This window comes from Lactuca serriola, chromosome 5 (assembly GCF_051521515.1).
Source record: "Lactuca serriola cultivar US96UC23 chromosome 5, Lser_US96UC23_V15, whole genome shotgun sequence".
Lineage (NCBI taxonomy): Eukaryota > Viridiplantae > Streptophyta > Magnoliopsida > Asterales > Asteraceae > Lactuca > Lactuca serriola.
Genome location: NC_136412.1, coordinates 307,650,319 through 307,667,765, shown reverse-complemented (window position 1 = coordinate 307,667,765; position 17,447 = coordinate 307,650,319). Strand labels below are relative to the sequence as shown.

Sequence of the window (17,447 nt, the reverse complement as noted above, 5' to 3'; positions counted from 1 at the left end):
CACCACATTCATTTGAAACTCCCATGACTTTTCAATTTATTTATAATAATAATTATAATTTGGTTAATAAGATAATAAATAAATATCAAACCTAAAGTGTAATCACATATAAACTAAATTTCAATATTAAAGTAATATATTTACTTCTACTTATTAAGTAATATTTTTTTTCCTTTTAACATATTATACTTAATTTATTAGTTTTAATATATTGTTAGATGTAAACCATTATCATTTTAAAGATACAAATTTGTAACTATTTGTATAAAATACTTCAATTATTAATCTGAATATAACATTACAAGGTCAACTTAAATATGAATTTTAGTTTAACTTAAACAACCCAAAGAATATTTTGTAAATGTTTAAAAGTGATTAATTGTAGTGCTTTTCTGATATTGATTATAAACTGGCTAATAATATTAAATAAATATCAAACCTAACGTGTAATTATAAATATACTAAATTTCAATTTTAAAATAATATATTTACTTCTACTTATAAAGTTATGTCTTTAACGTTTAACATATTATACTTAATTTATTAGATTTAATATGTTGTTGTATTTAACCATTATGAGTTTAAAGCTACAATTTTTGAACAGTTTGGACAAAATACTTAAATTGTTATCTTAAATATAACATTACAATGTCAACTTAAATATAAATTTCATTTCTACTTAAAAAACCAAAGAATATTTTGTAAATAGTTAAAAGTGATAAATTTTAGTGATACATGCAAAAAGTAAATTGTAATCTTAATTTAACTAAAATATTTTTCCTAAAGATATTTTTATAGTTGTTAAAAGTTTTCAAATAGGTAGCTTAAAATGATTTATAATAACAACAGTTAAAATAACTCTATATAAATTATTATATTGTTACCTTTAAAATCAAAAAACCAATATTTGATATTTTAAATAATTATAATTATAAAAATTAAAACATTAAGTGAATAAATTTTAAAAAATTAATTAACAATAACAACAAATATAAATAACATTAAACCATATATTATATTAATTTTATTCATATATAACTTGCGGGTAGAAGTCATCCAGACGATTGAAATTATGTAGTTATAATAGATGTATATATTATCATATAATTCAAAATAGTCAATATATTATATCAATTTAGTATAAAAATTATTATATCAAATTTTACAACAATCTTATTGATATATTTAAAAAAAAACATATATTTGTAAACATTTCAACTATATAGGTGTTTTTGCGCAACATGCGGGCATTCGCCTAGTCTCTCTCTCTCTCTCTCTCTCTCTCTCTCTCTCTATATATATATATATATATATATATATATATATATATATATATATATATATATATATAAAATACAAAATCTTTTTTTAGAGAGTAGTCTTTTAAGACTTTTGAAGAAAAATAAAATTAAGTTTTTTTTCAAGTAAAACCTGCATTTTTTTTTACAAGTCGCTTGCAATTTTTTTTCTTTTTAAAGCGATATGGTTAGGTGACTTGACATACTCTACCAGTATTATAGAACAAAGCGGTGAAATTCGTGTATGTTTTTATAAAACTTTAATTTTTGGCTTAATCTACCAGTTTTATAGAACAAGCGGTGAAATTCGTGTCTATTTTTATAAAACTTTAATTTTTGGCTTAATCTTGAAAAACTTTATCATAATTAGCATGGTTTTTTTTATGTTATAAACTACTCATAATTGAAGGGATGTATATTTTTTCTTTTTATGATTTTAAGCTTATAAACTATAATTCAATTATTAAGTTGGAAATGAAGAGAACACATGATATAGCTCTCTCTCTCTCTCTCTCTCTCTCTCTATATATATATATATATATATATATATATATATATATATATATATATATATATATATATATATATATATATAATTTAATTATAAAACAAAAAAGCTCTCTCTCTCTCTCTCTCTATATATATATATATATATATATATATATATATATAATTTAATTATAAAACAAAATTTTTTTAATAATCCATAGATATTAAATGTTATATAATGTGAAAAAAATAGTTAATAATAATAAAAATAATATTAGTTACTAAAAAAGAATAAAGTTAAGAATATAGAAAGTTTGATATGATTTTTATAATAAAAAATTAATTATAAAATAAGCGAATATAAATACCGTTATTCAACATGTAAAAAACATATTTAATAAAAGAATTTTGAGGGGTTGATGTGCTAGAAATTATTTTAGATTTTCTATTATCCAAATATAATGTTAGTAGAATTTGTAGTGTTTTTTGAACCTGTAAAATAGTAATAAACAATTTAATGATATATTTTAGTATAAAGTTGATGATTTTATATTTTATAAATATTCTTTAATTTTTAGAATAATAATGAACAATAGATTTAAAATAAATAAATAAAACATAATACATTAGTATAAAAATTAGGAAAATTACCATATTAACTAAAATGAATAGCATGTGCAATAGATAAACGTTGAGACGATGATGTGTTCTAGTTTTTCTTAGATTATCTATTATTCAAGTATAACTTTCTATTTTTGGTATTCAAGTTTTTGTTTGATTAATAATGAAAAAAATAATAAATTAAAGTTAAAAGTAAAAATAATAATCTTAAAGTAAAGGTTAAAAAAGATTAGTAAGTCTCGTACATCGAATAAAATTTAATTCACAAATTGAATAATAAAAAATTAGCGATAAATAATAATTGTAAATCATGATGAGTAATCAATTATTTTGAAACAATTATTAATTTATATATTTATATTATGTCTTCAATGTCATAACTTATGATTCTGTAAAATATTCAATATGTTTTTGACGATATTTAGTACATTATTTAGGAATAAATTATTTAAAAATATTCATATTGTATAATGTTATATAAATTGAATTGACTTTTAAAAATGTTGACCATCTTATATAAAAAATATATTTTAAAATTGAAATGAAATTATAAATTAAAGTGAAATAAACAATAACACATATTACGAAACATACAATAGGTTATATTTATTTGTTAATGATATAAAATATCAATTTATTTGTTAATGATATAAAATATTAATAAAATTAACAAGTATAATACAATTTGATTTAAAAAAAACTGATGTTGCAAATGTGTATTAAATGATAATTCCTTTTTCTAATTCTTTAAGCGTTTAGTTTTAATAGACTTGAGGGTTTGGCCGGAATTGGAATCCAATTCCATTCCATTATGGTATTGGTTGGAACTGAGCACCAGATTGAACCTATTGAAATTCATAAATCCTTTAACATGTGGATTTCAACATCCTGTCCTAAAATCTATGAAATCCAATTTACTCGGATACCCTTTTGTTTTCAAAAGGGTAATATATATTTTTTTAGTCTATATTTATCTAAAAATGGTAAATCCATGAAATAACATAGACTAACCATCTTATCCTTTTAAAAAGAAGCGATTGTCTACCATTATAATGTTCTTATCGGTTAATTCAATGTTTAATGAATAATGTTTTTGTTTTATATCATTTTTTCTATTTTCAAACTCTTGCATGAAGGGTAGAGTGCCTATAGGCAGACTGTTAATTATGTTCTTATTTGAAAGTGAAGTGAAATTAAAAAAATGAAATAAGATATGTTTTGTGTAAATGTTACAGGATGTCAAAACTAGAGTTCGATATATCAAAACCATGGCACGAATAGAATAGTGAGTACAAAAAATATTTTGTTTAAATTGTTATATATATTTTTTCGTAATAATTAACATTTGAAATCTTTGTCTTTATGATGTAGTTTTGATAACAGCCATGAAAAAACCAAATTGCCCTTTTTGTCCTTTATTATTTCAATTGCACCAAGTCATTTACTATTAGAGTAAAATAAACGAAAAATATAAACATTTTGTTATGAAATGTTACAACACAAAAGTGTCACACCCCCGAACCAGACGGCGGAAACGTCCGAGGGCTCACGTGACTTAAATTGAATATCATCACAATGAATATACATGAATCATAACATAAACATCACCATACATCAATATTTTACAATTGACATTGTTCACATCAAGTACATTGTTTTAACATTACAAATCTATAACATAAAGAGTGATAGTTTTCAAAAGCACAACACCCTAACATACTTGGTACTACTCCTCAGCTTACTTGTTACCTGAGAATACAAGTTATTTTGAAAAAAGGTCAACATATGGAATGTTGGTGACTTCATAAGCAGGTTTGATATGAAAAATGTTTTGTGTAGTTTGAAAGAAAACAACCCAGAAAATCCGATGTTTTCTGAAAAATCCATTGTTTATATAAAAGTGTGAAAATCCGTAAATATATGCATGATGATTTCCAGACGTGTATAGTTGAAAAGCTTAGTATTAAAAGTATCAGTGAAAAATGTTGAACTTCCCCGGAAAACCCGATGTTTTCCGACAATAATAAAAATATCATATAACGGTTCGAATTGTTATTCCATCACTTGAATGATTTTTGATTTGCCTTGATTACTTGATTATTATTGGATTTATTTATGTGAGTCGTTATAACCATGCATGATAATGACCAGTTCGTCTGTCTTGGCACTCTGGTGAAAGCTGGAATTGATCTTAAGATTTTGTCACCCTAGACTGGCCGAGTCTAACTTTAGCGAACAACTGAGGTGTGGGGGGAGTCACCCACGTATAGATCTATACACAAACTCTCGCTCACCCTCCAGGAGACTTTGATTATAACTACAGACTACGACTGACATATGTTGGTGCCACCTGTTATTACTCACTAAATCCCAATTGACTTTGATTACTTTTGATTATCGACCCGTATTTGTTTACTTGGATTGACGATAGGCCTAATAAACGAGGAGAAGAGGATTACAAAATCCTACAAATCCCATGTATTATTTATGTCTATTGGATATACGAAGGACACGTTGGGCCATTTCACATTTGATTCACTTGGACCTTACTAGCAATGCTAATGGGCCACTAAGGCCCAATAGCACTTAAAAGTCATTGAGGGTCCCTTAAATATGAAATTGGGTCATAGAAGGCCCACTAACATTTATAATTATCCATTGGGCCCAAAAATCATGTTAATGGGTCACAAAGGCCCAACAAGCATGTTTGGAACTTTCAAGCCCAAAGAATTTAATGACTACTTGTTTTAGGTATAGTTTAATTGTTGGAAAGTTTGATTGGGTAATTGTTAATTTCGCATCGGAACAAGGTCGGTCGGTTATTTTTTAACGATGTTGAAATTATACGCATTTTTATCTTTCCATTTTCATGAATTGTAGTTTGGTATTTTTTTTAACTCAAATATCTTAAAATAAAATAATTGACTCAAAATCTTGGTTTGAACCCCTTTCATCCCTTCTTTGGTAAAATTGACAATTTTAGTCCTTTTATATATAAAAAGACATTTTAAGCCCTTAAACAATTTTCTTGACACCTTTAACCCAAAGACTTGTGCAAGTGATATTTTTAGCTCAAAACTTATTCTTTGGCAGTTTCAGCCCTTCCAGAAAAGTATTTTTCTGTTAAAGCCCAAACTTTTTGCAACTTTTACAATTTTGACCCAAAATCCAAAAAGTTTACAATTTTGATCCTTGTTTGGAAACTACATCATTTTAACCCCTAAATTAGTTTTATTAACCCTTTTACCCCCTGTTTTGAGAAGTTTATCATTTCAACCCCTTGAAAGTTGAAATTTTCGCAAGTTTTGGCTCATTCGGCCGAAAAGCCCAAAATTTGGACCATTAAGCCATAAATTTCACTTCTAACCTTTAAAAGAGTATGATATTCATAAAAACACTTAGTTTACTGTTTTGACTCTTTTAATCCTTGAGAAAACCGTGAATAGCTATTTTTCAACCCAACTTTTGTTTGTTTGACAGTTTTAGCCCAAAAGTGAGTTTTATGTTGCAATATGTATACTTTAATCTTAGAGGGTAATTTTCTTAACTTGTTTAGTGTAAGATGTTCTAGATCATGTTTATCTTCCTCTTAGATCCATAGATCTCGAGATTTTCATTCTTTTTGTTACATATTTATCACATAAACACATGAAATCACACATAACATACACATAGATCTACACATTTTACTTGTATTCTCCCCCATAAAACATATGAAAACCGAAAATAGAGGGGTATGAACTCACCTTTCTTAGTAGTTCTCGGTTTGATGAAGAAATGGGAAGAGGTGGAGGTGATTCTCGGCCCTAGCAAGTTTCTTGAGAGGTCTTTAGGCTTAGATGGGTTCTAAGAAGCATGATCATGAATTTGCATGAGTTAAGATGAGATGTTTGATGAAATATAGAAGTTAAGCCATGGATTCAAGCAAAGACTTACCAATAATGATGATATTAATTGATAAACTCCTTCAAGACACACACCAATGCTCAAAAATTTGGAGAAAAAGGGAAGAGTTCTTGAGAGTTTTTCTTGTAAGAGTTTGATCAAAATGAAAATGGTGGTGGTGTGTGGTGCTCTCGGCCATAGATAAGGAGAGAGTGGGGGGGGGGGGGGGAATGAGCTTGCCTTGATACATGAACTTGGCATGGATACATGAGGGATATAACTTAGAGGTATGTTGGATAATCATGAGGTGTCAGCATAAAAGTCAACTCTCTTAATCTCCTTCTCTTTTGTTTTACATATATATATATATATATATATATATATATATAGATGGGCCGAGAGGGAGAAAGAAGAGGGATAGAATGGGCCTTTAATGCTTGGTTCCAATAATATGAGGCCCATTTTAATGGTTTTTGGCCCATTGGGGCCTTAGAGGTGTTTATGGCCCAATTAGAATGAAAGAATGGGTTTCATAGCCCATTAAAGCTAATTAGGTTAGTTATGGCCCAATAAGGTCCATTAGGGTATTTTATTTCATTCTAGGCCCATTATGGCCCAAAATGTTAAAATAAATGAAAGCGGGTCCAATTAGGGCCCATTTAAGAGTCCTAAGCCCAAAATAGTCAAATTGGAAACATATTGGCCCATTAGGCCCAATAAGGAAGTCCTAGTCCAAAATAGATTTAAACCGGGATTTTTAGGGTTTCCAAATCTTTCGTTGACTATTTGAAAGTTTGTATAGGGTGTTTGATGGAAATTTTTGTTGTTATTGAATAAGCATCATACATGCTTTCACATTTTTGGTTCACAGATGTTATCATTGTTGTTGTTACATGGTATAGAATTCCTAGTTGTGACAAAAAGTATTATGACATAATATGCTAATAGGACAATAACTATTTTACATTGCCCTTTTTGCCATTTAAGGGCCAAAAGGACAATCATATTGTTTTATATTAATCTTTTATTTCTCAATAGAAAAAGATATGTCCCTTTTCTGTTATGTCCAGAACATTCGGAAATATATCTATATTAGTATAGTAGACGATTTTAGATTTGTAGTTTCATTCATTTGGTAAATAGACATAGCAAAAAGTAAATTGGCCATTTTGATCTTTGAGTAAAAAAATGATAAAATTAAACATTGTGTAAAATGAGTTTTACAAAATTGTTACAACATAAAAGTAAGACGCTATAATATGCTAATAAGGAAATAACAAAAGTAGATTGACCTAAATGTTATTTTGAGTTAATAAATGAAAAACTAAAACTTTCTGTTATAAAAATCTTATAACAGAAACTTATGATGCTATTTGCTGGACAAAAAAAAACTTTATGGTATAAGAGTTTTACATACGAATAATATGATGCTATAATATGGTAGTTATATGAAGTTATCTTAACATGAACGATTTATGAAAAAACAAAAACAAATGTTAAAAAATAGAAACATATATCATACAAAGTAGAGTAACTTCTGGCTTGACGATAGGAAAAGTATCAATTTCTGGGGCATACTTTTGAAGTTTTTCTTTATTTTTATTTTCTTTATTTTTTGTTTTTTATGTAAAAGATGTAGAATTTTAGAGGCAAATCAGTCACCCAGTAAAAATATACTATCTTATGGTCTCATTTGTATTTTTTATAACATCATACTTATAATTAGATTTGAAGACAAAGAAAGATAACCTTGCAGATTTTTTTTTTATCAAAGTACAATGCTACTTTTTGCATACATTTAAGGTTTTTTTTTCTTGCTTATAATTTTTTCTACATATAACATTTAGAATGATGAATTACAATGTTAACCATAAAAGTGGTTATAATGAAACAAACATAACATGGAATGGAATCTTGCATTACTATTCCGATTTTCCATGGTTCATTCCTCGAAAAAAAAAGTAACAAAAGGAGAAGACAAAAATGAATAAAGTAAATAACATATTGCAGATTATATAAATATAAAACAATGAATGATCAAGTGTGTATTTTGATTGAGTTTTTTCAAGAACTAAAGCTTGTTGGCAGGAATTAGAGTGTAAAGATTATAAAAGGGCATTTTTGGTATAATAATTCTTTTCGTTAAGAATTTTTTTGTAGACTAAACAGAAGGAGATTTACCTTCAGGTAGTTTGCAGAGACGAAGAAGAAATTTGAATTACAGGTTCCAAGACGTCAATGAAGAAGCGAAGAAGTTGTCAATAACGTAATCGATATTTGTAAGTTGGAGGATTATGATTAGCTGATTTTAAGGGATTGCATATCTCTATTAAAGTTTGAAAATTTTCTTTACATATATAATACTTAATTTGAATGCAGTGTAATTGGATATTAAAACTAATTTCCTTAACTTTATTATAAAACGTATTGAATTTTTCTTGAAATTTAAAAGGTCCATGTTTGATAACTTAATGTACAAATCTTTTATGCACAAACCACTCATCTTTTCATGAACAAAAACTAATTAGGGTAAAAATAATCAATGGAAATATTTAAGAAATGAACATCAATTAAATTTTGTTTCTCTTTTAATGTAGGCATGATGTTCGTCTGAAGGTTGGACATTGACTTTTTCTAACATATCAGCTAGAAAATTTGTAGCCATGGAAACAGTCGAATAACATTTTATAAAAAAAACTATTCGTTGAAAAAGTAGTAACTGTCGCCGCTGCTTTGGGCGGGTGCACACCTACTATATATCATTAATATATATAAAAAAAGCTCTTTTATTCTGGTGCGAATAAAGTAAATTCATGGGGTTCAATGCCTCCACGTAATCCACCTTTTTTACCGACGCAACTTCTCAAAATGTTGATTCCATATAGTCACATCCCGTTGGACGCTGAAATTTACAATTTGACATACCCATTGACTCTCCATCTCTCCAATCACACTTACCGGTTACTATCCAACGAAATCAGAACAATTTCTGCAAAACGTTTAGCCCTAATTAAACAACCAACAATATCAAAGATACACGACATAACTGCCCTTTTTGCCATGATCGTCTTCCCTACATGTAAGCATTTGCATGAACCCTAATTCAATTTCAAATTTTATTGGTTCATACGTTTAATCCAATCGTAGATTCCTTCTCCCATTCATTTTTCATGTTATCAATTTCATGTCCTAAATCCTCTTTCTATTCTTCCATAAGTTACAACCATTATCATGTTAAATGTTGTATAGCCAATAGAATTTCCATTCTCATCTTCAACAACACACGTTCTAATGTGAAAGTTTGCTAAACACATTTACATTCCCTGGAGTTTTATAATGTTACAAACATGGATCATTTGTCCTTGTTTTCTTGCATTTAGATTAAGCATATAGGTGAAATAAAAAAATTTAATCGAAATTTACTCATTACCAGAGACATAACCTTCAATTGCTTCGATTAAAATGATTTATAATTTTTAATAAAACAAAATCTTATATTAAGCACTAATCATCATCATATTGTACTATAAATGAAGCATTTTTCCTTTCACCACATTCATTTGAAACTCCCATGCATTTTTTCTTTCACCACATTCATTTGAAACTCCCATGAGTTTTCAATTTTTTTTCTAATAATTATAAGCTGGTTAATAAGGTTAAATAAATATCAAACCTAAAGTGTAATCATATATAAACTAAATTTTAATATTAAAATAATATTTTTACTTCTACTTATAAAGTTATGTTTTTTTTTTAACTTTTGACATATTATACTTAATTTATTAGTTTTAATATATTGTTATCATTTTAAAGATACAATTCTAGAACAATTTATATAAAATACTTAAATTATTAATTTAAATATAACATTATATGGTCAACTTATATATAAATTTTAGTTTAACTTACATGGTCAACTTATAGTATAATATGATTTATTAATTTTAGTATATTGTTATCATTTTAAAGATACAATTTTAGAACAATTTGTGTAAAATACTTAAATTATTAATTTAAATATAACATTACATGGTCAACTTATATATAACTTTTAGTTTAACTTAAACAACCCAAAGAATATTTTGTAAATAATTAAAAAAGATTAATTGTAGTGTCTTTTTAATAACGATTATAAGTTGGTTAATAAAGTTAAATAAATATCAAACCTAAATGTAATCATAAATAAACTAAATTTCAATTTTAAATAATATCTTTACTTCTAGTTATAAAGTTATGTCTTTAACTTTTAACATATTATACTTATTTTATTAGATTTAATACATTGTTGTATGTAAACCATTATGAGTTAAAAACCACAACTTTTGAACAGTTTGGACAAAATATTTAAATTGCTAATTTAAATATAATATTACAATATTAACTTACATATAAATTTCAGTTCCACTTAAAAACCAAAGAATATTTTGTAAATAGTTAAAAGTGATAAATTGTAATGATAAATGCAAAAACTAAATTGTAATCTCAATTTAACTAAAATTTAATGTCAATAACATAACATTATAAACATATATTTTTCAATATTCTAACAATATACTTTTAACTTGCGCCACGCAATGCGCGAGACGCGAGAATTCTTCTAGTAATATCATAATGTAGTGTAAATTAATATGATGAAATACCCTTTTACATGACTACAAGAAGTTGCATGTAAGGCATACATGATTTAATATGTAAATTTAATAAAAAAAAATGTTGGATTTAATGACATAATACGAATCAGTATTATAATCAAATGAACAAGATAATATACTTATTGTTTGTTATATGGAACTCTCACAAACTAATGATACTGTTAGCCTAATAATATTTTGGGCTTTATTTTGTATTGGGTTTTATGATTGGGCCTTTTCGCTAAGAAACCCTAATTAGCTTGTCTATATATTATGTCTTTCCTTTTCATTGTATTTGTACTTCTCTTGGATAATAATATGAAACCCTAGCCGTTATATGCATTTCACTTGTTAGTTTACATCGTATTAGAGCTCGGTTGATTATCTGTAGTTTTTCGTTTTTTGGAGGGGTGAGTATTGTTCATCGGCACTGTTCATCGGTGATTACTGTTCATTGGAGTTACTATTCATCGTGATTACTGTTCACCGACGATACTGTTCATCGGTGTTACTATTCACTCGACGATTACTGTTCAGCGACATTACTGTTCATCACGAGTATTGTTCATCACGGATACTGTTCATCGTACTATTCATCAGTACTGTTCACATGCACTGTTCATTGTCACCATTTGCAATTTTGGGGTATGCTTTTTTTGCTCGTTTCTGTGTTTAGTTTGGTTTGATTTGTTCGTTTGTGGGTTTTGAGGGTTTCGTTTTCATCTAGCTTTGTTGATTTCGAGATCTTGATCGTTTTTTGCTGCTACTTGTATTTACTATTTGACTGATATTGAAATATGGCCCCAAGAGATGATTCTCTTCAGTCCATTAGTATTCAACTTGATGGCAAAAACTATGCCTATTGGAGTTATGTTATGAAAAATTTCTTGCGGGGCAAGACTATGTGGGGGATTGTTACAGGTGACAAGAAGAAACCAGCAGATGAGAAGGCCGCTAATTATGAAACCTTACTGGATTCATGGGAGACTGATAACTCCAAGATCATTACTTGGATTAATAATTCTGTCATCCAGTCTATTGGTACTCAGTTGGCGAAGTATGACACGACAAAGGAAGTTTGGGATCACTTGGCTAGGTTGTATACTCAGTCTCACTTTGCAAAGCAGTATCAATTAGAGTTTGATATTCGAGCCCTCCAACAGAACAATCTCAGTGTTCAGGAGTTTTAAGCATCTATGTCGGATTTATGGAATCAGTTAGCTCTTACAGAACCTGATGTGTTGAAGGCTTTTAGACCTTATATTGATAGAAGAGAAGAGCAACGTTTGGTTCAGTTCTTGATGGCATTACGTTCAGATTTTGAAGGTCTGCGTGGATCAATATTGCATCGTACATGATGCGACCTTGCTCTGATTTCTTCTGTGAACTTCTCTCGATCGTCTAGCTATCACTGCAAGATCACAAGAACAGAGGCCGTCAGCTTCTTTTCGGGAGGGGCTCCCAGAAAAACACTCTGATGGTCAAGTTAGAGGGTATTTTAGGGTTTGTGTGTATTCTCTCTAGAAAGCTTGGAGAACTTACCTCGCAGGTCTGAGAGCACATCATTTTATACCTAGCGCTCCTGTCTGAGCCGTACCAGACACAATCGCTTTTGGGGAGACAGGATCAGAGGCGCTGATTGGAGGGTCATGCGCCTTCAATTGTTAGAGCGCTCTCATTGGCTCAGACGATAATGCTATGATCCTCCTGCTTGTCTCCTGACCGTATCTTTTGTCCTGGAGCCAGGAGCACCTCTTGGCGGGCGCGAGCCTTTCGCCTGTGCGCTTCCCGGGGATGCCAGCAGGCGCTAAGCCTGCTGGGCTGAGGGCTAGACGCGGTTCTGCTATGCTACCCTAGGCACGCCATCAAGTCCGCTAGTCCAGTAGTCGTACTGTTGCAGCGCTAGTTACGACGTTCTAAGCTTAACTAACTGACGCGTGTTGGTTTTTCTTTATCCACCACTCCGTCTTTAATGGCGACGTGACTACGAGATATGACTAGCAGTTACATCACTATGCCAGACATTTAAATGTCCCGCCTCTTCCACTTCCTTATTAAGGGTCTCTGCACGGTTTCGCTTGCCTTATCTGCTCTTCTTTTCCCTATTTGCGTTCATCTTCCATTTTCGTTCATGGCAAACCTTCCCAGAATCATTCCATCCGCCGCCGAGTATCGTCACTTGGCGATCACTTATGGTTTGTCTTCCTTGGAGGGTGTGGAGTTTCCCTATCCTAGTTCCATTATCTCCTCCCCTCCCCCTGGTAAGATTGGGGTTTATCTGAAAACCCTAGATGCTGGTATACGCTTTCCGCTAACGGATTTCCAGGATTAGGTCCTCCAGAAATATGGTTGCAGCCTTCAGATGTTGACCCCCAACGCAGTTAACAAAGTGGTTGTGTTTGAAATGATCTGCCGGGCCAACGGGTATCTTCCGAATTACTTCGTCTTCAAGTTTTTCTTCCGGTTTTGTGTTACCAGAGATAAATGCATTTTCTCGGTCTGGCGAGGAGGACACGTTTTAGTCCCCGACGGGCGTACCCCCAAAAATTGGAAAGATAAATGGTTGTGGGTGAATCAGGAGCTGGTTGGGAGTGGCCGCTATCGTGCCAATGTTTTCGCCGATACCGTCCCTAAACTCTTTCCTCACAACCAAGGTGTCGCCGACTACTTGAAGGGTGTGCAGGTATCCGCTGATGATTACTCCGAGACACTTCTTTCTGGGGTAGGGATGAGTCCCTCTTGGAGGCGACGTGGTAAAATGGCGGTGTTCTTCTCCGTCATTGATGGTGAGTGTTGTATTCCTTGGTTCCTTTTTGTCTCCTTATTGCTCCTATGTTATTTATTTTCGTTCTATTTTCCCTAGGTGCTGAGTGTTCTCTGTCTATGGATGAAGTGCTACGAAAACATTATCGGGGCAAGTTGGAGTTTCGCGAGGTGGACTTGCTCGATCGGCTTCCCCCACCTCACCGGATGGATCAACTTGCTCTAACCATTGCCGCTCCCGTTCCTCCGACAAGTTCATCGGTGTCCGAGGAGAATCCGTTGCATGCTCGCCCTATATTTGCTATCATGCCCCTAGGTGGCATTCCTTCCTCCTCCATGGAGGATAATGAAGAAAGGAAGGGATCATCGCTGATGTATGACGGATGCAGGCGAAACGAAAAGTTGTACAAGCCATGGGTGAGCCGGTTAATGGTGCGCCCATTGTTGCCAAGAGTATACATACTAGGCGCAACTTTTCTCGCCTGTTGAGTTCTATGAGTTCCACACCGACCGGTGTGGTGGTGATCCCTGATGACGACACGCAACAGTCCGAAGGGATCGACAGGGCGACTGAACAGCCCATGATTTCAGACTTCTCTTCTATTCCTTCTCCAAATGTTCTGTTTACTCCTTCAAAGCTTTCCCCTGTAAAAAGCTCTGGTGTCCCAGGACAAGCTGCAATCTCCAAGGGTGGTGGTCCTGGAGATGGTGTTTCTGAATTTACTGTTTTCATTCCGCCCTGGGATCTTCGCAATGACTCTCGACTCTTTGTGCGCGCCAATGCTCTGGAATTTCACAACACGCCTTTCCTTCGGCTGTAGTTGGAGATATGGAGGCGATGGGTAACCCCGCCCTTGCTCAAAATATGGCCTATGTTGCCGTACAAGCCATGTTTTATCTTGTTGCAGGTTCCAGGCGCATCCATTCCCTCTGCGAGATGGAGATTGCACATACCGCCTGTGGATCGCGTGTAGCGAGTCTGGAGCATCGTCTGGTCGAGCTTGGTGATGATCTCCGTGTTTCTGAGAAGAAGTGCGAGTTGTTAGCTTCTGAGAAAAACGTCCTTGATGAAGCCAGAGCTGAGTTGGAGGCCAAGGTTGATTCCCTCACACAGATGAACGAGGGTTTGATGATTCAGGTGGAGAGTCTTGAGCGTGATGCTGCTGATCGTGACAAGCTTGTATCGTCGCTTCAGTCGGACGTGGATGCTTCTCGTCGGGACCTGGATTGGCTAGTGCGTGTTGGTGTTGTTCGTATTGTTGATAAGCTGATTGAGCATCCCGATTTTACCAATTCCATAAGCCTTATCCGTCATGTTGCATTTGTGGCTGGGGTCGAGTCTCTTCAGAAGGCTTCTGTTGGTGGTGGGGGTGTGGCTGCTGGTGCTTCTTTGGATGGTCCTGCGGTTAGTGTAAACGACGCTTTTTTGTATTTTGCCAGTATGGATCATGCATCTTTGTTGGGTTTGGGGGAGTTAGGTATTGAGGGTCTTTGAGAGTTGTGTTCCTTTGGTGGTTCTGAGAGTACCCCAGAAAGTGTGGTGGGTCAGGAGATTGTGCCGGTAGGCGAGGTTGGTGCGGGGGAAAACGTTAAGGATAGTGAGGCTGGCGGTGAAGGTGATCGTGGGATTGGAGCGGGCATTGGTGATGATAATGTTGGTGAAGTGGCTGTGGGCGATGGGAAGGATGTTGGTGAAGGTGCTCAGGCATCGTGTGCTACCCCTCCTGGGGTGTGAAAATTTCTTTGCTTTGTTGGTTTTGATTTTTTGGCTTTTGTAATGTTTGGACAAAAAATGTTTTATTTCCTTAGTGTGTATTTTGTATGCTCTAAGCATTATCTCATTGTCTTTCTTTTTTTTTTGCTTTGCTTATTGTTTGGCTTGCTTGTTTATTATTCATTGTCTATAAGATGCAGCACCCTGATGTGCTAGGCATTTCGTTTTGCCCATGCTTTCTTTGACACACTAAGTGTCGGTATTGGGCGCTCTTAGCACCCAACGATCGAGCTTTGCACGTGAACATTCAATCGTTATAAATTAATACACTAAGTATCAAAGATCAGCAATTGCATTATCATTCTACATTGACCGCAAATTTTTTTTAAATACTCTAAGTATTAAACTCATGTCACTAAGCATGAACACATGTACCCTAAGTACTTTGGGATGTGCTACACTAAACAACACATTGGTCAGCTGGGATTGCGCCTCTTCCCTCTTTTTGTTTAAAAGAAATACTTTTTCAAGTTCCTAGCATTCCACGTTCTTGGAATCTGCTTTCCTTCCATTGTTTCTAACACATATGCGCCATTCCTATTTACCTCTACGACTCTATAAGGGCCCTCCCAGGTTGGTCCCAACTTGCCTCGGGGTTGGGCTCGACTTGCCTCATTTTTTCTTATAACATATTCACCAACTCTAAACGCTTTTTCCTTTACTCTTTAGTTGTAATACCTTTCTGTCGCGTGCTTGTATGCAGCTTGGCGCATTCTAGATTTTTCACGCTTTACCTCTAGGACATCCAAGTTTATCCTTAGGTCTTAAGCATTGCTTTCCTTGTCCTTGTTGGTCACCCTTAGTGTGCTCACTGCCACCTCCATGGGAAGCATGGCCTCTGTCCCGTACGTCAGACTGAAGGGTGTTTCCTTCGTGCTTGTTTGCGGTGTAGTTCTGTACGACCACAGTACCATCGGTATCTCCTCCGCCCAATTCCCTTTTGCTTTGCCTAGCCTCTTCTTGATTCCATTCACAGTGGTTTGATTGTACACCTCTATCTGTTCGTTCCCTTGCGGGTATGCTACCGATGTGAAATGTTGGCTTATCCCTTTTGTGGTGCACCACTCTCTGAACGGGTTCTCAGCAAACTGTAGGCCGTTATCACTAACAAGGACTTTAGGCGTGCCAAATCTTGTCATGATGTTCTTCCATATGAATTTTATCATGTGCCTCCCTGATATGCACGCCAATGGCTCCGCTTCGATCCATTTTGTGAAGTAGTCCGCTGCCACCACCATATACTTTAGCTTTCCTGGTGCTTCTGGGAATGGGCCTACTATATCTATGCCCCACTGGTAGAATGGCCATGGGCTGGATATGCTATGCAGCGGTACCGGGGGATTTGCTTGGACTGGGGCGTAATACTGGCACTCCCCACATTTCCTGGTCATTTCTATCGCATCTTGTTGTATCGTCGGCCAGTACACCCCCATACGTAACACCTTTCCCGTTAAAGCTCGCGCCACTTCGTGTGCACTTACCTGGCCTAAGTGTGCTTCTTGTAACATCTCTTTCCCTTTGGCTTGGTCCACACACTTTATCCATGGGGCCGTAAACCCTTTCTTGTACAATTCCCCGTTAACCATTGCGTATGAAGGCGCTTTTATACGTATCTTCCTAGCCTCCCCATGGTCGTCTGGTAGTACCCCTCTTTGTAGGTATTCCCGGAACGGTGTCATCCACGTGGGTCCGGGTGGGGCTAGAGCGTTCACCTGCTGCTCGTTTATACTTATTTCACGAAGTACCTCCACTAGGACCTTCTTTGACAGTTGGTCGAAGCATGTGGATGCCAACTTACTTAAAGCGTCTGCACTCTTGTTTTCACTCCTAGGTATCTGCTTGATTGTGAACCGCTCGAATAATCCTACCAATTGCTTTACCATCTTTACATACTTTCCCATCCTTTGATCTCTCACCTCAAAACTCCCATTAACCTGGTTTGCTGCTAGCCTCGAGTTGGTTAGGGCCGTTATGGCTTTCACGCCC

General features: G+C 33.6%; 1 protein-coding gene across 1 annotated transcript; it reads left to right on the top strand.

Moving 5' to 3' along the window:
* The first annotated feature begins 11,721 nt into the window (after positions 1 to 11,721).
* On the top strand, positions 11,722 to 12,114 carry LOC145050725 (uncharacterized). Its single transcript, XM_078998928.1, has one exon. The coding sequence runs from the start codon at positions 11,722 to 11,724 to the stop codon at positions 12,112 to 12,114; it is 393 nt and encodes a 130-aa protein (XP_078855054.1).
* Positions 12,115 to 17,447: the final 5,333 nt, after the last annotated feature.

Excerpts from the sequence above, each read along its gene's own strand:
- LOC145050725 (XM_078998928.1), top strand. The coding sequence starts at position 11,722 with ATGGCCCCAAGAGATGATTCTCTTCAGTCCATTAGTATTCAACTTGAT.